At 39.5% G+C, this 27,028-nt stretch overlaps 1 protein-coding gene across 2 annotated transcripts in view; it reads left to right on the top strand.

The window, feature by feature from the left end:
* LOC122816450 (netrin-3-like) overlaps positions 1 to 27,028 on the top strand; it is a 668,831-nt gene that overhangs the window by 233,404 nt on the left and 408,399 nt on the right. For both annotated transcript variants that reach the window (XM_044089255.1, XM_044089257.1), the window contains exon 2: positions 19,625 to 20,695. In XM_044089255.1, coding sequence (XP_043945190.1) covers positions 19,690 to 20,695 — 1,006 coding nt within the window. In that variant the 5' untranslated portion in view covers positions 19,625 to 19,689. The remainder of the gene's footprint in view (positions 1 to 19,624; positions 20,696 to 27,028) is intronic.

Below are 27,028 nucleotides of genomic sequence, written 5' to 3'. Positions count from 1 at the left end.
TCTCACACCAGCACCAGCAAAAACACACATAAATACACAAACACTTACTCGGAGGCTCTAAATAAAAATCTGCAAAAGCAACAGAGACCAACAAAGCAGAGTTCTAGGCAACCTCCACCCTCCCAACACAAACCATGAAACACATACTTCACAAAACCAGTGTGCCACGCAATCACAGCCCTTAAGGCAAAAATAACATACCCAACACACTAGTAATAGGTGACTCTATAGTCAGGCACACTGATGTCCCACTTGCTAAGCTGAACAAGGAGAAGGTTACTGTTAGCTGCCTGTCGGGTGCCAGGATCCGCCACATAACACAAGCACTCAGGTCACTCCAGAACAAGTACAAATATGACTCTGTCATTGTCCATGTTGGTGTGAAAGACCTGAGCCATACCTCCCTGGACTACATGAAAAGAGACATGGAGGAGCTCTCTGATCACGTAGCCCAAGCCGGTATGACCCTGACCATGAGTAGCATCCTGCCCTCACCAAGAATGATACCACAGTATAGAGAAAAAAATATCAATTTCAACAATTGGCTAAGCTTCTTGTGTCATTTAAAGGGGATCCAGTGTCTGTCAGCCTGGGATGACATGCTCGACAAGCCACGCTGCTTCACTAGACTGCTTGCACCTGTCACCCTTAGGCTTTTGAATACTGGCTAAGACTCTTAGCACCCCCATAGTGCCTTTTTTAGGCAAGGCTCAAAAGACAAACCCACCACCATAAATAGCACAAGTAACAAAAAACTGTGGGTAATGCTTCTCTATGCCAGAATTCTAAACCTCAAAATGCATGCACTCGAGGCACTCCGCAGTACGGAGAAAATTGAAATATGTGCAGTAACAGAAACCTGGTTTAAGGCTCCAGAGAGCACCCCAGCACTACCAGGCTACAACTCCTACAATACATTTCAGCCACAAAACCCGGACTGAAATACAAAAGGAGGGGAGTATCCATATTCATCAAGGATACCCACCCTCCAGGTTAGTGGCACAGCAAAATGCTTCAGAGATCATCCATGTGCAACTAACAATGGGCAAAACTGCTATTCAAATTATAGCTTGCTACAGATCACCCACAATGTCCCAGGATCCCCACTCCACATTCCTGGAAACATTGGAAAGCATAGAGGTCCTACCAAACACCCTGATATTGGGTGATTTCAATTACCCAAACATTAACTGGGAGAACTACTCAAGTACAAACTCCCTTGCCCAACATTTCCTAGAATTTATAAACTCAAACACCTTGGATCAACTGGTCAACACCCCCACCAGAGGTGACAACATATTGGACCTGGTCATCATCAACTTGGGCAACCGGTGTTCCACACCGGACGTCAACCCCTCGTTGGTTAGATCTGACCATAAACCAATCACTCTGGATATCTACATTCCACCACCACCCCTGGTCAAAGAAACCACCGTGAAAAACTTTTCAAAAGCAAACTTCACATTACTTAAGACTGAGGTGGGAAGTTTCAAAGCCCCCATGCTAAAGGATAACGCATGTCCAAGCTGAAAAATCCTTTACCAATGCACTCTACGGGCACCTACAAGAATGCATGGATCGTGCTATCCCAAACAAAACCAAGACTCACATTTTCAAGAAAAGGAAACCAGTCTGGTGGAACCCTGCCATAAACCAGCTATACAATAAAAAGAGAAAACTAGTACAGAAAAGAGTAAAATCCCAAGAAGGGAAGACATCCCTGATCAGTAACAGCAAAAAACTGCATTCCCTCATAAAATCATCCAAGGCTAGCTTCAAATGACAAATTGCCATGGACGCCAAAGATAACCACAAGACATTCTTTAGCTATGTCAAGAATCTAAGTGGCAATTCTCAGATCTGCTCAGAGTCAGTGCAGAATGGCACAAAATACACTGAACCGACTGATATAGCCAACATCCTGGCAGACAGGTTCAGTGCAAACTTCACCCTCCTCTCACCCCCAAAGGGTCCATAATTATACCAGAAGAATGTAGTGCCCCTGAAATCACAGACACTCATGTTAAAATAGCCCTCTTCAAAGCCAAAAACACAGCATCAGTGGGACCAGACAGTGTCCCAGGCTGCGTCCTACATGAGCTCAAAGATGAACTAACCCCTCACCTAAACACACTGTTTAAACTCAGCCTCTCCACAGGCTATGTGCCCACAGAGTGGTGCACAGCAATAGTTATTCCACTCCACAAAGGTGGAGCCACAATGGACCTCGGGAACTATCACCCTATAAGCCTGACTAGCTTGGTCTGCAAAGCTATGGAGCGCATTATCATGGATCTCATTAACAGAGACATTGGGAACCTCCAAACACTGGACCCTACCCAGTTCGGCTTTAAGGGCAGATCATGCCTCCTAAACCTGGTGAACTTCTTTGAGGCAGTTACCAAGGCTATAGATGAGGGAAAGGTGGTCCACACAACCTACTTAGACCTTGCAAAGGCCTTCGACACCATTTCCCACTCCGGTATTATAGACAAGCTCACCAGCCTGAACATAAACCCCTACGTCATGAGATGGGTTGCCAACTGGCTCATGGACAGACCCCACATGATAAGAATTGCGGGAGCTAGGTCTAACTCTAAACCGGTTACAAGTGGCGTTCCCCAGGGCTCAGTCCTAGGACCCCTCCTGTTCGGCATATACATTTCAGAAGTACAGGCAAGCACAAGAGGACTATGGCTGACCAAGTTCACAGACGAATGCAAACTAGGGGCTATAATTGACTCTTCAGCTGACACAGAATTCCTCCAAAAGGGTCTCACTGTGACATACCTGGTGTCAAAACCATGGCCTCAAGCTAAATGCCAAAAAGTGCATAGTCATCCCCTTTGGAAAAAAACAAAGTACCCATAGACTATCACATAGGTGGTAGCCCCCTAAATACGGAAGACGTAATGAGGGATCTGGGGACCCAAGTTAGATAGTAACCTCCCATTTGATAATCACATTGCCAATGTGGTTAGAAAATCCTTCAATGTGGCCCACCTAATCTCAAAAGGGTTTGCATCCAGATCAAAAGAGGTCATTGGGCCCCTCTACGCATCACTCATCAGACCCATCATAGAGTACAATGCCCCATTTGGGATGTACGTTACAAGACACCTGCAACAACTGGAAAGACTACAGATGTACCTCACCAAGCGGTTCACTGGCCTCAAGCAGATGCCTTATGCAGCTCGACTGAAGAAGCTCCAGCTGTACTCTGTTGGATACCACCTACTCAGAGGTGATCTCTGCCTGACATACAAGGCCATGTTCAACCCAGAATTGATGGACATGCTCCACCTAATGAAAACCATATCCCCTCGAGCCACATGCTCCAGGGATCTAAACCTCACCACAACAATAAATAGGATGTGCTGGAGGAATAGATTCCTGTCCCAGAGACTTCCCATGCTCTGGAACAAGATTCCAATCTACATTAGGCAGAGCTCCTCGCTAACCCACTTCGAGAAACCTTGACGAGTGGATGGGAAACAGAAAGTTTAGCCCGGGGATCACTTCAATGGCTCTGCTGGACAGAGGCACAGGGAACTAATCTAAGGGGATGGTGAAAGCCAACACATTCCAGCTAGGCTTATAAATGCCTTTGAGCAAATAGCCTAGTACCTATCTATAAACCTATGAACCTAATATTGTTGAAGTAGTCAACAGCTTGGTCTAGATTTAGGGTTTGTAGTGGTTTTCAGTTACTATGTTTTAGAATACTGTTTAGTTTGTGTATATTTAGTTTACGATCATCTCTGACTTGTCTAAAAACAATGGGTTTGGCTATGTTGGTACGTTTCCGCAGGAGGAAGGTGGGGAGATGGTCACTAAGACCATCAGAAAGGCATGCTATCTGCTAGTTTTGTTTGGGGCAGTTAACTAGTGTCCAATCTAGAATAGACTGTTTATGGGTTTTTTTGTCAATTCTAGTGGGTTCTTGGATAAGTTGGGTAAAACTGTAAAGATTAATATGGTTAGTGGGGTTGTTAGAGTTACAGGCTGACCAGTGTTTAGGTCACCTAGTAAGATGGTTTCTTAGGGGAGATTATCTGTGGCCCATTGTAACATTTCTTCAATGATAGGAGAGTTATTACCTGGGGGAATATAACAGCAGAGAATGATGATAGTTTTTGTGTCATTTATGCTTAGGGTTGAACCTAAGGTTTCAGTATTTTGAAATTTAGGTATGGGGGTTTGTAGAGGTTTGATGTTGATTGTATTTTTGTAGAGGATAGCAACTCCATCTCTCTTTTTGCCCACTCTGTTCAGTCTTAGGCTACTGTATCCTGGTGGGAGAATTTCTTCATTTTGGGTACTAGGTTTTAGCTACCTCTCGGTAATGGTTAGTATGCCAAGGGAGTAGTGAGCTATAAATGCATGTAGGTCAGAAAGTTTGTTAGATATACTTCTGATGTTGACATTCAGAATCATTAGGTCAGAGATTTGCCTAGCAGAGAGTAGAGCGTTTTGTGGTCCAAGGTTTGGGTGCATGTCTCCAGATATAAGTAGATTTTTAGTGATAAACAGTATGTGTTTAATTGTGTGCACTATGTCTATGTTGGATCTAAATTATGTTTGCCTAGTGTAAGATGGTGTTATGTAGGACTTATGAATGTGTAGGATTAAGCTGTCTTTAAATAATGTAGAAGAGATAGGAAAGAAAATGTGAGAGTGTATATTTGTTTGAGAAAGTGTTATGTGGAATTATTTTTTTTCTAGTGATGTGTTTGTATATAATGATGTGATGTTTGTTAGGTATGTGAGGGTTAGGAAGAGAAATCTTAGGGTTAATGGCATTTTATGAGGGAGTAGTGGTTGGGTCTTAGTGGTTTTGGGGTTTAAGTATGGGTGTGAGTGTGACTGCATGGCAAGTAAATACTATGTACCTTTTAAAAGTAGAAATGTGATAGGGGGTGTGCATAAGAGGTCTTTGATTGGAGGAGGGTGTGAACAGGTGATCTGGGGTTAGAATAAATGTAGCAGTAGTGGGGGCGGGTGGGAAATGGGGGCATGGTAGGGGAGCAGAGTGAGCCAAGCATAGCGAGTCCTCGAGTCTGCAGAACCTCGAGTCTGCAGAACCTATCTATAGGGGCTGGTCAGGACAGAGCAGTAAAAGGAAGATACCACTGTAATTAAGCAGGAGTGGGAGGGAGTTGTGCAGGTTCAGTGTGGGGGAGGGGGGTAGACACAAAATAATACAAGGTTGTGAGTCAGAAAAACTGGACTAGGCCAGCTGCTAAAAAGAAAACAGGAAAACCAAACTAAGTCAATTCCAGGTCAGTGTAGTGCAGTATCTTCCTAATGGCTACAAATCTTATACTACTAATCTAGTACAGTGTGGTGAAAAGGACCATCACTTCTACATAGAAAAACAATTGAAGTATGGGCTGCAGGTACATAGGTAAACTTTTTCCAAGAGAAAGTAGTTTTAAGTAATTGACCTAGGAATACAATAGGACGAGAAAAATGGGGGGTGGGGACAGTAGTGTGAACGTGTACAGTGAAAGGGGAAAGAGTCTTCAGTTTAGACAGATTAAATACAGCTCTAAAATATATTAGTGCAGCTGAAAGCACTTTAGTGTTCCACCGATGCATTTTCTAAATGAAAACCCATGTGAAGTGTTTTTTAGTGAGCTTTTCAAAAAAGTTTTGTGGCCCATCTTAAATGGGTGATATTCGCTTTCTCCCCCCCAACAAATCTTTTGTGATAGACTTTGTTGCTGACTTTTTAGTGTGGTATATGCTTCCCCTTGTGGAAGAATACATACCTGTCTTGGGTCCATTTCTAGTGAGGTCCACATACTACATGTGAGTATTAAAGCAGTACTATAAACTCTTCTGTACTTCCTGGATTGTTCATACTGTTATAGGGGCAGTGGCTCATGCCATATGATAAATCTTGCTGTTGTGACATGTTTTTTAAATCCTGCACTTCAGAGTATTCATATTTAAGATTATTATGAAAAACTGTAGTAAAGAATGCAATTGGTTAATCACCAATGGATTTAAAATACTTCAGAAAGATGTCCTTTTTTGTGAAGAGACAGCTGAGTGCCAAGTAATACCAGCATTCTTTTTTTCTGAAGTGTGGCACATCTATCAGCAGTCTCACAGAAGTAGCAAAACAACTGTGTGAAAACAGTTCAGTCATAAAATGGTTAAAACATACTCTATTATTTAAATATGTTCTTGTTTTTAAGGAAGGCACTGCTCTAAATTTTCGTAAAAAGTGGCGTATAAAATGATTTTTATATAATTTGTCACTCACAAGTAGGTGATCTTCATTAGTGTGTTGTTTGTGGGAGCTAAAATACTGACTCCCTCTGTCACAGTTCCACTTGGGTTTTACAAGTCCCAGGCTACTTGCTATAGCCTTGCATGTTTGCTCTAAATAAAGAAGTTTTTGATGTTTTATTCCACTTGGAATTTGTGTGACCCTGTCTACCAAAACTGATCCATTTAAGCTATTCTTCATTCAGATATTTCCTGTCCTAGCCATGTTTAGTATTTTTTTTAATTTAGCCTTTTCAGCACAGTATGAGGTACATTAAAACTATAGATAAATACTATACTGCAAGTCCCCCTAAAATGTTTAACTTCGGAGTGCAGGGAAGGTGAAGTCTAGCCTGAGACTCATTCAATGCATATCAGTGAAGCTATTCCTGATGGGGTGCCTTCTCATTCCAGAATGCACATGCATACTTATTCATACCTATGGGCAATTTGAGCGATAACAGTTTTACTTGTGACCTGTCTTTGTGATGTGGGAGAAAACTAGAGCACAGACAAAACCCACATGGAGCCAGAGAAGATGTGTGTATTCCACACAAAAGGCACTGTAACCAAATATCAAAGTAGACATCCACTTGGTGCTGTACGCAGCAATGGTAACCATTATGCCAACAATGCCCTATCTTTTGGTTACTGTAAATATTTTTAATCCAAAATTGAAGAACACATTTTGAAACAATGTAAATATCAACATGTCAGTTTTTAACCTCATGTATGAGTATCTGTGGTGAGTGGGAAGATTTCAGCCATACTCATTAAAATTATGTGCTGACCAAAACAGGGCTTATTGAATACTGGCTCAGACATTGGTTTAAACATTCGTTAGGTGGGTAGGTGGAATGATACTTGCAAGACACTTTTTAGACATGACTCAGGTTATAAAGGCAAAGGATGTTTTTGCATTTTCAGTTTAGAGTAGACAGTCAACACAAACAGTACATTTTTAGAAATGTATTCACATAGAGAGTAACCAGAGGTCAGGACTGAACCACATTCTCTGTGAATGTGAAGAACAACATTAGACATTATACCACACATTATAGTTCACACTCGGGTAGAAAATTAAAATCTGATCACAAATAAAGATCTTGGGCTCAGGTAGTCTAGCATGTTACTCTGTTTTGAGCTAATGGATTAGCAACCTATTCGACGTAATCAGTATTCTGCCACAATCTGACTGGAACTATTTTTTCTTTTTCGTTTTTGTATTTATATTGGATTGTAAATCAGTTAACTGATCCATTTGACTCTTTTCAACAGTAAGAGTAAGAGGTAATATCTGTAGCTGTGCTTGTGTGTTTGGAAATTTGGAAGAAACAGGATTACCTAGAGGAAACCCAGATAGACGTGGTAGAGAATCCACAAACTCTACAAGGAAAGTAACCAGAGATCATGTCTGATCCCTAGGTCTTTTGAGTAAAAAAAAAAATCACAAACTTTATACTTATTTCTGTCCCACATCTTTTCGTTTTCTTTAACATTTTTGCTTTGCAACCTACAACTCAAGCAGTTGGAAAAGAAAAAAAAAAGTATTTCTCACATTTCCCTGAGCCCCTGGCAAACTGCTGTACTTCTCCATTTTGTACATGTTTGTAGTAAAGGTAGGGAGAAAGGAAGCTATGCTGGAAGCATGACTTGAGTAGGAGATGATAAATTTGAAAATGAAATTCGGTATCCTTTATCTTTTCTACACGAGCGGAAGGGGTAGATCTAAAGGAATGTAATAGTGACCACAAGGAGGGAAAACTTAACCTGCTGGGAAGATTAATGAGAGGGAATACAGAGGAAGAAGGAAAATCACATAAGTGGAGAACTGAGGGGATAAAGGTACATTAAGATGGGGATGAGACAGGTAACGAACTACTGTGTTGTATAGAGATGGATTAAGTATAATATAGGAGAGCAACGTGTCTAAGGAATGAAGTAAGGAGACTGAAACATTAGAAAACAGTGGCAGTGCTTTAAGTGGTAAGTAAACGGGAAAGTAACATCCTCCATAAGCCAAAGGGATGCCTAATCATGGAAAGTGGTCAGAGAAATAAAGGGTTGGGCAAACATAATAAAGTGTTTGGGTGAACAGGAAAGGCCAGTCTAAGTTTGGGTTATGCGGATGGAGAAATATATAAAATATATATATATATATATATATATATATATATATATATATATATATATATACACAGACAAGAGAGGGAGGCACTTTGCCTGTTCTCTAAGTAAACGAAGTAACAAGATATTTGAGTGCCTATTTTGAGTACCTACTGTGGAGGGAAGGGTGGGTAGCAATGACAAACATGAGTATGTGACCTGGAAGGTGGTATAGAAACTGCTCAGGAAACTTTACTAACCAGACTTGAAGGACTATATGTTTGGATGCTGTGAACACTGACAAATATATGAGGTCTTTTTCTGGGAAGTGTGTGGTACTAAAGGACAGCAGAACAGCAGCAGTAACCTTGTCGTACAAAGCCTGGTATTCAAAAACCAGTCAGTGGTAACAACACTCCAAGTGAGGGCATAGGGAAAATGTACAGACTATGATGGTGGAGAGGTCCCTGCAGCTCCGAACTGGATTAAGTGGGTAACCTTAGAATGAGTGGATAAATGCTGGTAGAGTCCTACATATATAATATATTTAAGGAGGCAGGCAGCATTGCTTAGTGCAACAATGTTCATGTTACTTTAATGAGTATGCCTGTACAAATATAATTTTATGATTAAGTTACTGCTCACTACCAAGGAGTAAAAGTTGAATCTTTGTGATCTCATTCATTTGGATTTCTGTATGCACTTTGTTACTGTGCCTTGCAGGTTTGTAGGAAAGGACAGGTGGGTGGAACCCAGCTAGGTGCCTTGCATGTTGGCAGGAAAGGACAAATGGGTGGAACCCAGACAGGTGCCTTGCAGGTTGGTAGGAAAGGACAGGTGGGTGGGACCCAGACAGGTGAAGTGAGTGGTGAACTTGTTTGCTTAATAGAGGAATGTTGTTAGTGGTGGGTTTACATATATGAAGCTCATAATTGGCAGAAGTGTTGAAAGGTTTGATGTTGGACTTGCCTTGCTGTGCATTTTTGTTTTAGACATCATACTGAAGTTGAAAAGGTCAGAGTGTTTGCTGATGGCACAGAGGTTGGCGTAAGTGATCACCATTGAGGAGCCAGTCATCATAACAACTTAATACAGCTTGCAGGGTTGTCCCATGACTGACACCTGGGGTTTAAAGAGAAAACTTATGTATTAGAAAGAATGACTTTAACCTGGGCAGTGGTGGATCGAAGACAACTGGCTGTTGTTAAATTCAATCTCCACGTAAATCATGCTATGAAGAGAGAGAGAGGCCAGCAGTATGCCCCTCTGCATTGCAAAGCACTGAATTAACAGACAAATATGTAGTCTGTTCATTCTTTATTCAATATCTTCTCATTTTACTAGCTGGGTGAAGAGCTGGACTAAAGGCATTTTATAAGAGTGACCTAGGAAGAAAATGTATAAAATGAATAGAATTTGGTATGACAGCTAACCTAGCAGACTAATCTGTAGAACCATTTTGTATAAATTATTTGATTAGTGATACCATTCCTATACATGTACAAAGACAAATTATTGATGGTCATAAGTGAGCCTTTTTAATATGTGTATAGATAAATGGGCACAATACATGATCAGGCATAAATGATGATATGGCTGATATGGAGGAGAATGTTCCGGCTACCGTAATTATATCTAAGTATGGCATGAATAAGTTAAAGTAAGCATTTTTGTTGAACAGCATTGGACAAGGCACTTGTGAAGCTTTTGTTCTGTTGACCATACTGGGATACGGATATGAAATTCCCTTTATAGGTGCAAGGGGGTGGGAGGTTAGCAAAATGATAAGATGAACTTTGAGATTTAAGTGCAAGGAAGGCATTTCTTCACTGAACTTTTTTTTTCACATTTCTTTTTTTTCTAAACACCTTTATTGAGTTATTTGTGAAATAGGCAAATTTACATTCATATAAAAATAATCACACTATAACATACCATTTTACTTCACAAATATTGTTATATCATAACCTAACCAGCATTACAAATTATTCAATTCCTGCATGTCTATGTTCTTGCATCTCTTTTTCAAACGTATGCTATCCTACATGGGTTTGCAGATACTGTTGAAGTAATAGTGAATTTCTGCCATGCTCTTTCCTCCATTACCTGAAGGATATGTCCATTAAACTCATTCATTCTCTGTTCATATACTATATAAGCAGACACAGTATCCATTGAATAATTTTTATTGTACATCTTCTGCTACATGTGTTTGCAAAGAGAAGGGTCTCTATCATGCCAGAATGTGTTTCAGATTGGCTCTTACTAACCCTTTACAGAGGGATAACAACATATCATATTCTCTTTGCCATGCCTTTAAAGAGGGATAACAACATTTGCCATGCCTTTACAGAGGGATAACAAAATACTGCATTCTATTTGTCATGCCTTTCCCCACTCATCCTACTATGTCACATCTGCCCATTCTGCCTTCTTATAACGACTGCTTCCTTTCTGTCAGTCTAAGATAACTATCCTCCAGTCCATTACCATTTTTACTTTTGTCAATACTTTGACAAACTGCTTCACATTACGTACTTTAATTTGAAATATGCAGTCCTGATTCTGTCCACTATGGATGCTATACAAGTGAATTAATATAGTACTTTTGATTCTAGCCACAATATCTTCAAACATGTATTTCCCTAATCTGATGTGCTTTGTAAATAATGTTTGTTGATCATTTGCTTTTAAATGCTTTGTAAATAATATTTGTTGAAAATTTTTCTTTTATGTTGTCAGATTTGTATTTCTATCTTTGTTTTGGGGTCCTTGTCATTTGATCGAGTTTTCAGAAACTCGAAATTCATATAGTCAAGACCATATGATGGAATTTTTGCAAAATCAAAGCTTTTGAATGGAGATTGTGGTATAGTGCAGATCTGGGAAATTTATACTTTTTCTTACTGTGGTGCTATTGGTATATATAATTTGTATGGTGTGTGTGGGGGGTGCATGGGGCTTGCTCCCTTCCTGCAAAAAATGTAAAAAAGGTAGATTTTTGTGGTGTTTTTTTTTATGTTCAAGTTTTTGGAAACTCGATCATTTGGTCTCGACTGTATGAATTTCGAGTTTGTGAAAACTCAATTGTCTGACATAGACCCTTGTTTTGGAGCTTTTCTTCCTGGGCCTCCACTAAAAATAGGCATTTCATTTCCCAGATAGACTTTCCCAGTAAAGAAAAGCATATGAATAAATAAATAAATAAATTTTACATTCCACCATTAAGTTCACATTTTCCATAATGTAATTTATTTTGAATGACATATGCCATATTTTCTAAATAATTGTACTTTTTTTTTTCCCAATGAAGCAAAATTTGATGGTACTGTATGCTGTATTTCCAAATGCATTTAGCAGGCTATTTTGCTGATGTGGTGGCACAATGGTACATGGCTAGAATATCTTAATGCTCTTGATTGAACAGTTTAGTCCCTGACTTGGGTTCAGATCCTCTCTCTGTCCTACTAGGTTTCATTGGGTTCCTTTGGTTTCTGCCCAGACTCCAAAAAAACACACCTCATTATGTAAACTAAAGGTCTTCCAACCACTGTATAATTATGCATGCAGGATGTGAGTAAGTTAGTCTGCATGTGCATCCTGCGGTGAACCAATAGGAATAGGCTCCCTGCTTTTTGTTCATAGCTTGCAGGATAGGCTGTGGGCCCAAAGGACTGTGAATAGGTCAAAACAGGTAGTAAAGAATGAATGAATAATATGACACAGAGTTTTCTGTATGCCCACCTCTGTAGTCCTTATGAAATGCCAGACATCACATCACCAGTTTTTCAACTTTACCAAGCCCCCTTTCATTTCTTCCCAATTGTTGTGTATCACACTTTTCTTATCACCATTCTGTGGAACTAGATGTTTTTTTAATAGGGCTGGTTCATCACGGACCACTACAATAAATTTGATATATTTATTTGTCTTAAGAGCTTTGCTCATCTAACCTCCCTATATAGTGGGATACTCTACTCACTGTAGTGTAATTGAACATGCTCTGACATCATCAAACCTGGCCGTAAATTATATATTTGAATAAAAATTGCTGCATATGTTCAGTCAGCCTTGCCCTTGTCAACAAAAATTTCCAGTCTTGTTTTCTTCCAATCCCTTTACATTGTTGCTTAAAAGAAATGGAAGATGACCATTTCCAGAAACATGCCACATGAAACGGGTTTTAGTAGCTCACTTTTCACTGCAGATCCTTCACCAGTTTTGTTTTTTGGTGCAGACTGCCACCTTGGGATCCACTCCAAAACTGGTGATGTTGCATTTTAGTTGTAAAGAAGTGAGTGAATTGTGGGATAAGTGGGTATGATTACATGGAGTAATCTTGAAGAAGGAATACTGTAATAAATAGTGCAAAACATGGGGCAACTGGTTATGATCACATGATGTAATGTTGAAGCAATAATACTCAATAATTTTTAATTGACTCCTGATATTGAAAACCTCAGCATTGAAATAAGTAAGATCGTGAAACTATTGGGATAAGTTCAGAGGTGCTGGAAGCTGTTGAAGACTGGGGGGGTGGAAGGTGAGAGGGGGCACTTGGTGATCTAAAAAGGGCAATTTTTTTAAAACTATTTACTACCACAACATAGGCTCACTTGGAGGACATTTTAAGCTTAGCCAATTTCCCTTTTGGTGCTTGAATTAACATTTCCCGATTAGTCTTACCTATCCCATGGCTGATAATTGTGTATTAGCCCTAGTGAGAATAAATGTGATCATACTATTGGTAATTTGAGGGGACCCATGTAAGGGATGCAGCATTTAGGAACTGCCTCTATCCATTAGTGGCATGAGGGGCAATCCTGGAGTACATTTTCTATTACCCATCCTTGAATCCAAGTTGCATTTGAATATGGACAGGGATGAGCTTTGTTTTACTTGAATGGATAGTCTGTTCTGGAACAGTGGTAACCTCTGTGATTATATATCCATCTCTCCAAACATTCAGTTTAAAAACCTGGACTGAGTTATTCTGATGCCATTTGACTTGCTGATGTTCAGTAGGTCCATCTGTCTTAGATCAGAGGATGCCTTGTATGCCAGACATGTCACCTCTAAGCACTCTGTGGGATACTAAGTATAGTGATAAATCTTTGAGGGGTCTACTTTAAATCGCCAAAAACTTAAAATCTTGAGCGCTCACATGAGCGAAAATGCAGATATTTGATATTCATTTTTGGGGATCGCAGTACAGTGGAGATTGGGATATTTTCCTTTTCGCTGTAGTGCAATCTCAGAGTTGGAATATATATTTAGTGGGGGGTGTGGGGGGCAGAGCCCCCCACAATAGCAATTTTGAATATCTGCATATTCGCTCATGTGAACGCTCGAGATTTTAAGTTTTCGGTGATATAAAATAGACCCTCTTTGAGGTGGTCCATGCAAGCCCTATTGTTTAGGACTTTTATACTTTTAGTAAGGAATCTCTGTGGGTATTCCAATTGTTGCATGGGTCTGGACAGGTGCATGCCAAAGTGGGCATTATACAAAATGATTGACCTAATGAGGGCTTTGTAAAGGGGGACAATAACATCTCTAGATCTAGTCAAAATCAATTTTGTTTATAAGCTGTGCAATATAGAAAGACTTTGTTATGACTCTGGGCACATGTTGGTTAAACATTAGGCCACTGTACACACAAGTTCCCAAATGCCAAACAACTGGGTCAGTTCTCAGGGGCATTGTCAATTTGGCAGTTCTTTGGAGTAGATGACTTCCCAAAGGATACAATAATGTATTTCTTGGAGTTTAGTTTCAATTCATAATTCTGGCACCAGTTATTGTTTGGGACAAACCTTCCTGCATGATGGCTAAGTCATTTGGGGATTCAATAACTGCTCGTAGCCTGCAGTCATCCCAAACTTATTCGGCCAAAGCCCTTTGGTATTTCCTTCTACTTTCGATATGTATATGCCAAACAAAAAAGGTCTCTGCACTGAACCCTGGGGGACTCCATTGGTGACTGGTCTCTTCCCCTCTTTTGATTTCCTGCATCCTGTGAGCAAGCATACATGTTTGTGTTCTTTGATTCACCTTCCTGATTGTATTAACCTAATTGTATTAAATTATATTCCTTCTGTAATACAGCACCACTTGTTAGAATGTGTTTTAAATTTGTAGTTTGGAACAGTCTTCTAGTGAGCAATGAAAAAAATGTTTGAACCAATAATGACAAAACTACTCATTTCAGAAAATTTCAACCAGAAAAGGCCACTCAAACTTCTGTCATTACAATCCACCAATATCAGTAAATATGCAAAATCCCTGCAGAAGTAAGTCATCTAAATAATTCCACACTAAAGGGATCTGTAACTAATGAAGAGGTTGCTGCTAGCAAGCAACTTTATATTTCATTGTTTCATCTACAAATAAAGTGCCTGTTGCCCTTGAAGAATAAATTGCCTATGCTACTTTAAAAAAATGATAAGCTAGTAATTTTGCAATGGGGAATGGATGGCAAACTGCTAACATAAACATAGTTACTAGGTAACTCCTCCAAAGGAGGATATTCACAGGACTGCAGCATCCACTCCCTTTAAAGTACAACACAGTACAGTGTCAGTGATCCATCTGCATACTGAGGGAGTAGAACCCACATCTTTCTGCATCAAAAGCAAATATATACTACATGTTGTGCTATTAACAATGCAAGCGGCTTATAATAAGTAGCACTAAACTTCTCTTCCCCTGAAGCTCTCTCAGCTCCTTGTAAAATCCACATGATACTCAACTAAATCTCTCAACTTCGCAGCACAAGAAATCTGGAAAAAGTCCAAATGTATTTTGGGGGGGGGGGGCAAATTCCCAAAACCAGGGACACATTTTAAATATTGCTTGTATAATCTTAGGAAGTTGCTAAAATAAAGTATTTTGTGTTACCATGTGTTTCCTGAAAGATAGGAAGACTGAAACTTAAAGCGCTATCATTATTTAGTGGATTCAGTTCTCACTGAATCAGAGAACCACAAATTTTAAGAGGAACAGACCAAAAGTTATGAGCCAAATATTCTGCAAAAATCTGGACAGTAGAGAGCTATGGACTCAACTCCTTGAATCACAAGTGATGGTATGGGTAGAGAATTCCGGCTCTTGTTTGAGCCTGAGTAACACTAACCACCAGATATACCTAAATGGGACATTTTACACACACACACACACACACACACACACACACACACACACACACACACACACACACACACACAGAGAGACAGACACACGCACACACACACACAGAGAGACAGACACACGCACACACACAGAGAGACAGACACATGCACACACACAGACACATGCACACACACAGACACACGCATACACACACACACACACACACACACACACACACACACACACACACACACACACACACACACAGAGACAGACACACGCGCACACACAGACACACACACACAGACGCACACATACACACACCCACACACTCCTTACCGGCATGATTCTGGCTCTGGCAGCACCAATGGAAGAGCGGCAGCATAACTCCTGTAACACAGAGCAATGAGAACAAGAACAGCTAGTTTAGTTAGTTTAACTTCCGCGAGTAAACCCACGTTAGCGTGAAAACTCCACTTCATTCATTTTTCCCGACAGGTCTTGCAGCTGTAAAAGTGGTGGGTCTCCCCCTATCCCTGGCTCTATGGTTCCGGCACCCATGGATAGGTTTCTCATTAATCCCAGAGTTGCATACCTTTGGAGTTAGAATATTTGGAAATGGTGCAATGTGTGGAAGGTGCGAGAGGACTTGTTTCTGTTAAAGCTCTCGGGATGTTTTGCTGACTTAAAAGTTTCATTATTCTAAACTGCATTGTATCATTATTCGGTAATCTATTATAGATCTGTGAAAATCACATCATTAAATGTGATTGAAATGTATTGCTACAATTTGTGCATGCCAAATCTGTAGCCCCTCTCTGGTGTTCTGTTTTGATAACTCAGTTAAACAAATCATTAGAATCGTGTGTGAAACATCTCTCTGTGAAGCAGGTTTGCCTTAGATCATATGTCTTACTACCATTAAGGAAGTGTCAGCTCTTTTCAAGAATGATTTTGCAGTTTTTCCTTGTGGCAGAGATCAGACGTGCATTTAACTTCAAGCCTCTGACATTGTCCTACATTTAAGATGTGGATTCTTGTCTGCTTTTCTTCCATATTTAGATGGGACCCATTCCTCAATTATTTTGCTGTAGAAATTAGTCTGTGATGTTTTTAACATTAACCTTAGTTCCCTTAGAATTCTAGGGAGACTTTTGCCTAGTACTGACTGCGTAAGAAACACGGAACATTTTACTTTTTTTTTTTTTTTTTTTAAAGGCCGTGGTATTTGTTCAGTATCTCTGCTGTTTATCTGTTCCACATCTGTCAGTCATATTAAATCACAGTATCTCTACCTGTAATTGTCTACACACCTTAATGTACCTATGAAGAGGTGCCCCAATGTGCTATACCTTTTTTATTTTTTTTTACTGTAGCAATTCTGCTCTTAAAAACTGGCTTACCTGCCTCAGCATTTTAATTGCTAAGCTTCACCTTTGCGTTCTTTCCCTTCTTATGCATTTCCCCTTCCATCCATCCATCTTTGCCATCATTAGTTTTCATAGCCAGGAGTATTTCTTTCCTTTCATCTTGTTGATCTGGCTTACAAACCGGGTGTAAGGAGCACAGCTTTATTGACCCTAGTCATCCTTCAAACCTTTTTCCTGTATTTTTTACTTATGCTTTTCTGAGGAGCTCAACCATTTTACAGACAATTATATGAATATGCTAAGAAAAGATAGCGCCTGTCAAATCCATTTTAATTTTGTTGGAAGCCTTCCTCTCCCTCTCTCTAATTTTTATTTATTTATTTATCTTTTGACTGGGTTAGTCCCACTAGTCTACTAGCCTCTTTTCAGGAGAGACTCAAGGTAGCATTTATACCACCAGGGGAAATTTTGGCCAGAGCATTAGGGGAACTTCCCCTACTCTTTTTGATAGGTGCCTTGAGATCTTTTACATCCACCTAAGCAACCACCAACTCAAGCAGATGGGGCCTTGGTTTTACCTTCTCATCCAAAGGCTAGCAAATTCAGGAGTGCAGCACCCCCTTATGCTTCACTGCCATGTCAGCAATTGATCTTCCTGGTGTGGGAATAGAACACACAGCTTTCTGCACCAAAGGTGAGTATATTGGCTGTTGCACCACTGACACTGATAACAGCTAACAACTTGAAAGCTAACTTTTTCTTTTACTGTTGGTAAATAAACTGTGCATCCTTTCCTTACTCTGTTTCAAGAAGCTCTGAGCTCAGGACACTACCACCCTCTCTCTGAAATAGTATTTCCTCAAGTCCAGCCTATGCTGCTTCCCCTTCACATGCCATCTGTGATCCTTTCCCCTGCTAGTCCTTCCTACTTATCCGCAAACAGTATGCAATGTCCACATCATACCTCCCTCCTCCTTGTCTGAGGTCTGCTGTACGGAAGCCTGATAATGTAACCTTAGCAAAACTTGGCCATGAAGTTTGCTGCGGCCGCTGTAAACTAAACTGGTGATTGTTTGTCCTTAGAAGGTTGGATAATTTTAGATCAGATTGTTTTCAGACCAGATGTGTATTTCTATCTCCATGTATGGTTAACAGCCAGGAGTTTAACTGTAATAGAATTGTACAGACTGAAACATGCAACTTACTGTTGCATACATGTTTTTCCAAATAATCTACAAGAAAACACTGGGGTTGAGGGCATAGGGATTCTTTCATTCTAACAGTTGTAAAATAAATCATATTATTGACTGTATCCCCCTACAGAGCCTTAAATGTACCATGTTTTATTAGGTCAGAGGTTGCTTCCTCCAAGGTACCTTAGACCTCGTCTCCTCCCAACCCTTGAAACGATTGCTAATAAGGAACAATTTCTCTTACATACGTATACGTAGATGCTACATGAATCATCACAGAAAGCAATAGCTCTCTTCTAATAGAGGTGATGGGTGCTTTTACATATCATCTATACACTTTCTTTTACTGCATTTTCCCTCCATATTTGACCTATGCACCTTGCCCCTTTCCTAATTACTGTACAAATATGCTATTTTTTGTGGTTTTCACTGGGCAGACACGTTCATTTTTCACTTGTTCCCTTCTTTTCTATTTTGTACTTGAGGATTTGAATCTTTTCCTCGCTTGAAACCAAAATGGAATGTGGAGAGTCGTGATATGGAACCACAGGATCATGTCATTTAGATGTGACCGGGGCAGGTCACCCTGATCAGGAAGGACAAAGGGGAAAGAAGCATAGGCTTCAGATTGTGGGGATTAACTAGTGCCTAGATTTCTGAAAGCACTTCTTCATGGAGAGGATTGTGCATTGATGGAATGGATCACAGGAATGGCTGTTGGTGACAGTATTCAGAATGGCATAGGATAGATGGACAAAGGGTAAGGGGGGAAGGCAGGGATGGAGAGGCAAGGACATAACATGTTAAATGGATTACCTGGGCTAACTATATTGGCTTACTTTCTTTTGCCATCAAGAAAATATAACTGTATAGCCTGATATACTGATGTTCCAGTCAAGGTAATCTTGATGCATATGTATAACAATTGCTTAATCTGAAAAGTATAGGCAGTGTTGGTAGAGGTAATTTGTTCTATCACCATGCTTCAAGAACCCACCATTCATTCTTTGAAGTCATTCTCTGGCATTTCCAATTGAATCTTCTCTTGTCAAAAGCAAATATTGTCCCATCCCCAGTCTGTCTTCCTACATGCCAGCTAGCTGTGCTCTGGCATTCAGATTATGTGCTCAAGAGTGTTTCTAGGCAATCAGATGTATGTGCCACAAAAGCAGAATGTTACTGTGTCCTGCACTGAAGTTATTTATAGACTTAACAAGATAATAAAAATTAATTTTATAGGAATCATTCTTTAGTACTAAGCATGTGTGGCCCAGTAAGATAAAACCCAAACATACCATTTCTTGGCATTATAAAATTCATGCAGTATAACTGCCTATAGCATAGTTTAGGCATAGTATTTCATTTTCCTTAACATATGTTATGAATTTTCCTATGGTGAATGTATTCTCCAAAGAAGCTGAGATTGTATAACAAGATAGTTTTACTTTAAATGGAAAAGCAAGTATACATTTATATGTTATATATCTGAATATCATATGTGATCTAAGAGTGATTGCTTATCTTTCTTTTTTTCTGTCTTGACAGGTTGTGGCACACTGTTACTGCAGCTGAGAACAAACTATTCCCCCCCTTCCCCACCAAGTATCAACATGGAGACACTGCATTTGTGTAGGGTGGTGCTTACAGCCTGCTTTCTTGGGTTTAGTAACTGCATTAATCCTTTCGCTGCCCAACAAACCCCCCCAGACCCCTGTTTTGACGAGAATGAAATGCCACGAAGGTGTATTCCAGAGTTTGTCAATGCTGCCTTTAGCAAAGAAGTCCAGGTTTCTAGTACATGTGGGAAACCTCCAAATAAATACTGTTACATTAGTGACAAGGGAGATGGAAAGATGCGTGTTTGCCAGATCTGCAATGCCTCTGACCCAAAGAGAGCTCACCCACCTTCCTACTTAACAGACCTCAACACAGCTACCAACACAACTTGCTGGCAGTCTGAAAACTTCTATCACTCACCACAAAATGTGTCACTAATGCTCTCACTGGGAAAGAAGTTTGAAATCACATATGTCAGCCTGCAGTTTTGTTCTCCTCGGCCTGAATCCCTAGCAATTTACAAGTCAATGGACTATGGTAAGAGTTGGGTCCCCTTCCAGTTCTATTCCTCTCAGTGTCGAAAGATGTACAACAAACCAAACAAAGCTGTGATCACCAAACAGAATGAGCAGGAAGCTCTCTGCACTGATGGTCACACTGACCTGCATCCCCTAACTGGGGGGCTGATTGCTTTTAGCACTCTGGATGGACGTCCTTCAGCTCAAGACTTTGATAATAGTCCTGTATTACAAGACTGGGTCACAGCCACAGACATCAAAGTGATTTTCAGCAGGCCTCACTTCATGAAAGAGCCTGGTGGGCGAGATGGCAAGGAGGAAGAAGAAGGTGGGGTATACTATTATGCTGTAGGGGAAATGCAGGTAGGTGGACGATGCAAGTGCAATGGACATGCATCACGCTGTGTGAAGGAGAAGGAAGGGAAACTTGTCTGTGACTGTAAGCACAACACAGAAGGGCCAGACTGTGACCGCTGTAAGCCATTTCACTATGACAGGCCATGGCAGAGGGCTACTTCACGGGAAGCTAATGAGTGTGTAGGTAAGTGCTGGTTCTAAAATTTTGACACATTTATGTTTATATTTAGTGCATTGTTCTCTAGCATTATGTGTTAGAAATTTTGAGAGGACATAACACAGAACTTCTGAAAGCAAACATCTATAGAAAATGTTATGGATGCTTGAAGTAAAATAGTGTATTTTCATGATTTTTAGCAGTTTTTAGAAGTGACTTTTTCTTCAAAATAAACGGTGTAATACAGTGATAGAGTTGGATGTCCTTTCATACTTGCTTGCTAATGCACTGGTATATTTCTTCCCTTTCTACATAGGCATCCTCCTTTAGACCAACCCCCTTCCAGCTTCTTGAAACATATACTTTCCCTGATTTTTTGCCCAGGTTTGGGACTGGCTCCATGCAGGCTAGACATGCTGTTTGGGAGATGACTGAAATTTCTATTTTCTGGTATGAATGATAATATGATTGTTTTTGACACCTTTATAAATACCAGATCATGTTTTCATTACTGAGGTAATCAAATATGGATTCTAAACAGCAAAGGCAACAAAACTTCCAAGTTAATTTAACAAATATGTTTGTTACAGAAATTATATATATATATATATATATATATATATATATATATATATATATATATATATATTTTTTATGTATTTTAAGCCCAGTTGTCTCTAACATCAGATTCTTGTAGACCCCGGTACTCCTCTCCCTATACCTTCTGTGTATTATGATATACACCTGTGTGTCTGTGCTCTTTTCTCAGGTGGGCTCTTTTTTTGCTATGAACTGCCCTACAGCCATGGAGAGGAGTGGATGTGAAGCTTCAGCTCGTTTGTGTTTTTGTTTTCCTTGATACACCATAGCCCTCTGATTACTTGGTGACACAGTTGTGTGAAAGTGCACCTGGCCTTTGTGAAAGCCCTACCAGTTTTTGTGGTGCCATACTTCTCAGTAACCCCACCCTCCTTATTACTAGCTGCCATTTCTGTCATCATTTCCAGTCTCCACTCAAGGATGTGATGTCAGGCTTGCCTCCAACATGCCCCTTTCTCCCCAACCAAGAGAGGTAAGGAGGCATTGCTGTGCCATTTCCCTCCTACCACTTGTTTAATCAGGGCTGCTAATCGAATGTGGGTCAGAGGCTTCACATTTTAAAACAGGGTTCCAGCATATTTATTGCAAAAAATCTGATACACTATCAGGACCGAACTTCTCAGCTCTTCCAGTCTTCCAAACTGGCAGCCAAGACTGGCTGAGCAGCTTTTGCAGGATTGCAAATCGTTGTGATGCATTAGTGATGCTAGATAATATGAAGTTTATTTTCAGGTAAGTATATTGGATAAGAACATTGATCTTAGTTTACTCTGAGACTTAATTGGTTTCATTGTATGGATTATTTGCCAAAATCAGTACACAATATCTTTCAAAATGGTCCTCTTGTAAATATACTCATTAAAAGCGTAACAGGATTATATGTATATAATGTACTTTTTATTTTGTTACCAACTTCTTATGTTCTGAATGAGCCAGCATTGTTTGCCTTAATATAAGCACTTTAAGTAGGCATTCTGGAGTTTCTGCTTTTGGTCATCCCCTGCACTTCTGAGAAGTGGTCATCTCTTGTGTATCTGTGCATCAGAGCAAGCTACACACATGGCTGCCTTACCAGATACAGGACTCTCAGCTGAACAAACTAGGAGTATCTGGCTACCTATTCGTCTTTCCTTAAAAAAAATGGCATTTAAAAACATATACAATGCCATAATTTATCTCCCATGATCTGTCCCAGTCCCATTTTAATACACACATGTACAATGTTTCGGAGATGCATACTCAGCTACATATTCACAATGATACATGCCATGACAAAATTATATTGTCTAGTAAAGTACATCCTACTCATGCATGGGCATGTGCTTGCAATAGCCTTTTTGCATGATTTAGGTTTAAAGTTCACTAGACCTTTAAGCTCATATTTTCCCTGTTTGAATTCCCTCGCTTACTGCTTACAAATTATTTTGACCTATTTGTATACAAAACAAAATATCTTTTTCCACTCCTTATATATGCTTTTAATTTCTGTTATATCCTGATTTTACTTTGTGTATATATTCATCTAAACTTTTAATCTCTGTTTAGTTGCATTTTACATTTTAAAATTCTGTTTTTGCCTTGCTTGTTCTCTTGCTTTATCTTATTGTACTATATATGTATTTTTTGTAACTTTTTCTGGAGCTTTTCTTCCCCGGTCTCCACTGAAAATGGGCTACTGGCCAGTCGGACACTACCTGGTAATCAAATGTAATAAATAAATAAAGATTATTCATCTCCACATCTTCACCTGTAGTACTATTTCACTGTTTTGTTCAATGGAGATATGTTTCTGCTGTAGCTCTTTGTGATCTGCTTCGTTCTGAGGTAGTAGATTGACAGCAAAAATTTGTAGTCTTTTTCGGGACCTACAATAGCATGCACGCAGTGATTTTCACCAGAGTACTTTGGAGTTCTAGACAAAGTACAAACCAAATTATAAACATCCCCCCTGCAAAAAAAAAAAAAAAAAGCCATTTTTAACATACTGATAGGAATCTAGTGCAATGGTTCAACTACATGTCTGCAAAGCCTCAGTTTATACTACACATCAGGTATAACATACAGAGTGGAAGGCATTGCGGGAAGCTTTACCTCCTCTGCATCTCTTTTTTATTGCAAAATTCAGTGTCTTACATAAACTGAAAGTGCAAGAGACCAAAACTGCTTCAGCTAGTTCAACCTTTGTGGTAGATCGACAACTCACAGATTGACGGTGAACTGTCATGCTTAAACTTGTTAATCTCCATACTGTATTGGATAAATCTAGTCAAAACAGTCACTTGCATAATTCATTTCAAGTGAGAAGCCCCTGATTCAATAGGCAAGTCAAAGCTTTGCAATTTAGAATGTGGATACCTCTGTACTCTGGCAACCAAGGAACGCACGATAAGTATAGACCCAGGGAGCTCCTTAGAAGTTGGGTACCCTTGTGGTCCTTGAATGACACGCATACTATTTTCAGCAATGAATTGGCCATCGGCATCTTTTTTTGTTTCTTTCTAAAAATACCCGTACTTTGATCCAGGGATTTGAACTTTTTTTAATGTTGAAGTTTGCACAGCAGGCATAATAATACATTTTTGCTGAATCAATATGTTTGCTTTTTTCATGTGTGGTTGATGTGTAATAAAAATAGCCAGGTTGAAAGTATGGAAATGAAATACTTGAAATTAATAAACTTATGAGAGAAGGTTGTAGATAAGTAATTCCTACTGCTTTCTAATGATGACTAAAAAAAAAATACTATACTTGGCTATTCAGGGAACTTATTCTTCAGTTGTCGTAGTGCTATACATGGAAAACAAACTACACAGGATAAATTTGAAAAAGAGTGAAAAAAAAATAGATTCAAAAGTCAGAAAATAGCTAGAATGTTTGGAGCTGGGGGTGCTAGAAATACATGTGTTAATTTGTGGGCTAGGGAACTTGGAACCTCTCTTGTGACTTCACCCCTCATAGGGTAACTTGATTACAGTGCTGAACTTTAACTTCCCCCTTAGGTGTGGTTACTGTACCTTAGTAATGCACAGCATTCATAAAATGATGTTTTTAGTGTCACACCTGGTCAAGCAGAGGATGTGTCGAGAGGAGGAAGAGTTGCATGCTGGCCATCAAATATATGGGATTAGGTGGTCATGCCAAAACTTTCATTTATCAAAAAAGTTGGGGTTTTCAGGTTGAGTCTGTGTTTTGTGCAACTGTTTCCAGGTTAGGGTTAGTAAAAGGTTTGTGTGTCTGTATGATGGGATGGTTAAGGCCAGCCTCTAACCAAATGGGATAGGTTAATTTGAGCATAAAAAGGGAAATTGGTTAGGCTTAAAATGGCCCGCAAGCTAGCCTAGTACTTGCCCATGAACCTATGTGTGTCTGTGAGACTTCTTTACTGGTACTGTTAGGGAAAGGGTATTTAGTAAATTAATGTGCAGGATTGGTTAAGGGGCAAGGTTGGGTTTAGTGCACATGGGTAACATAGACGGGTTCTGCTCACTTTTTACTCATAGGTGCCAACATTAACTCTATCCCTGGTCCAAATCATAAACTTATGCACTGGGTCACTAAACATCCTTTCCCTAACAGTTCCACTATATAGACCAAATGGAACTGCAAGTTAGTGTTGTGTTCTTTTTTTTTTTTTTTTTTTGGGGTGCTGATCATAAAAGGATATTTTTTTGGGAGTGGTGTATTGGTACATTTTCAGCTTTTTTTGCTACAATTATCTTTGTAGTCAAAGTGATTACCAAGATACTTTGTACATCTCTGTAATTGCATTGCATTTGATCATTGATATATATGTATGTGCATATATGTAGGAGATGAGTACAGAGATGGGGCTTTGAAATGGTCCAAACAGGACTTATTTTTTGTATTCTTTTTGTGAAGAACCTTCATGTTCTTTCAAGCTGTTGCATCTGCCTGGTCACACATGCTGAAGGGAGTGTTATATTCAGTGACTGGTCTGAAGAGTGCAAACTACAGTGGAACAATGAGCTCCTAGGACTTTGATACCATACCCTTACTTATAAGTTGTGCAATGTAGAAACATTTTCTCATTGCTGTAGACACATGGTGGCCAAAGGACATGTTGCTGTTAACATGCGTTCCCAGATCCCTTTCCACTGGGTCTACTTTTTAGGATATGTTAGTGTGGTAATTTCAGGGGTGCCTGTCTTTTCAAAGGGTACTATTATTCATTTTTGACGTTGAGTTTTAGTCCATTGCTCTGGTATATAAATATATTTATGTTGTATATGCTGTGGCATAGTGATGGCTGTGTGGTTATTGAGACTGCTGTTGTAAAGCAATGACAAAGCGGCAGGGCGAGCTCCTAAGAAACAAGAATGGAGTTGGCTGCATTGTGGATACAAAAGATAGGTGCTTCCAGAAATGGCATATTCCTAAAGGAGAGAATTTGAAGGAACAGGAAGATAATTCTACACTCTGATGGAGGAAGTGTTGCTAGGTGGTAAAGAAGCAGTTCTCTGCTGTGAGAGAATTAATCGTATGCCTCATAACTTCTATTAAAGTCAGAGTGATTTGAATAAATTGTGTTTGTTTGCAAATACTGAACACTCTGTTTGAAAAAGAAGGTGCAGTACAAAAGTGTGTTAAGAAACTCAGCTACGAAAGTATCCACACTTAATACTGTTTATTTCCTGAAAAAAAACTGTGTATAAAACTGTTTGTGCTAATTTTTTTATCCTCGCAAATCTAAAACTGGCTTTCTACCTTGTTTTATACTATATAGTGAACAATGTTACTATGATTGTTTTTAGTAGTCAACAGATTATAGTTTTCTATAAAACTGTGAACTTTGAGACTGTGCTTACCTGCACCTAACCAGAATAATTTCCCTACAATAGCCCCCCACCTGAGAATAGAAAGCATTACTATTGTTCTTCTTTAGTGAGTTAATTGCCAGCTGTGACTACTGAAGTCTACTTTATTTCTTTTCCTCTGAATTCTTAACTCCTCTATAACTCCTCTAAACTTATGTTAAAAAATAAATAAACAAATTGCTGTCTGTTACCCCTTGTATCCATTTGGGAATCCAAGTTGGGAACAGAATTCTCATGTCAGTGGTATAGATTTTCTATTAGAGCCTGGCCTCCACCTATTTATGGATTGTAGTTGCCTGTACTGTTGTCCAAAGCAGAAAAATTAAGATTTTGGTGAAGGCTACCACAGTTACCAAGAAATTAGCTGCAGTGATCAACAAGAATCCGGTAAACCATCAACAGTGGCTCAGTACCTTTGTAAATTAGCAGGCCACCTCACTGAGAGTTCTAAAAAATGGCATTCCATCAAAGAAAGCCAGGTTGGAGGATGACACTTTCGCCTACTTATTGATGTCTGAAAATATCTGACACAAGAAAACTGGAGGGGCATGCACCATGATTTTCTTACACCTAACTGGGGATACCCTAAAAGCCTATATGGACTTAAAAGTTGCCGATGGACGTAATTATCAAAAATTGAAAAAAAAAATGTTAACTAGAGATTGTGCTTCACCAAAGGCACGGCCTTTCAAATTTCATAACTGGACATTTGTTTTGGACAAATTGGTAGGATGACAAGTAGCTGATCTAATAAGAATTTCAGTCATGTTTAAAATGTGATGTATATGATGCAAAAATTATTTTTAAAAATGTCAGCAACAGATACATTTTAAAAGGGCACACTTTAGTACATAGAGTGACCCTAGATTGGCTGAAATTTCTCAGCAGAACTCTTGTTATTAATGGAAGCAGAACATTCTATATT

This window comes from Protopterus annectens, chromosome 12.part0 (assembly GCF_019279795.1).
Source record: "Protopterus annectens isolate FY-2018-M chromosome 12.part0, PAN1.0, whole genome shotgun sequence".
NCBI lineage: Eukaryota > Metazoa > Chordata > Ceratodontiformes > Protopteridae > Protopterus > Protopterus annectens.
This window is presented reverse-complemented; position numbering and strand designations above follow the sequence as displayed.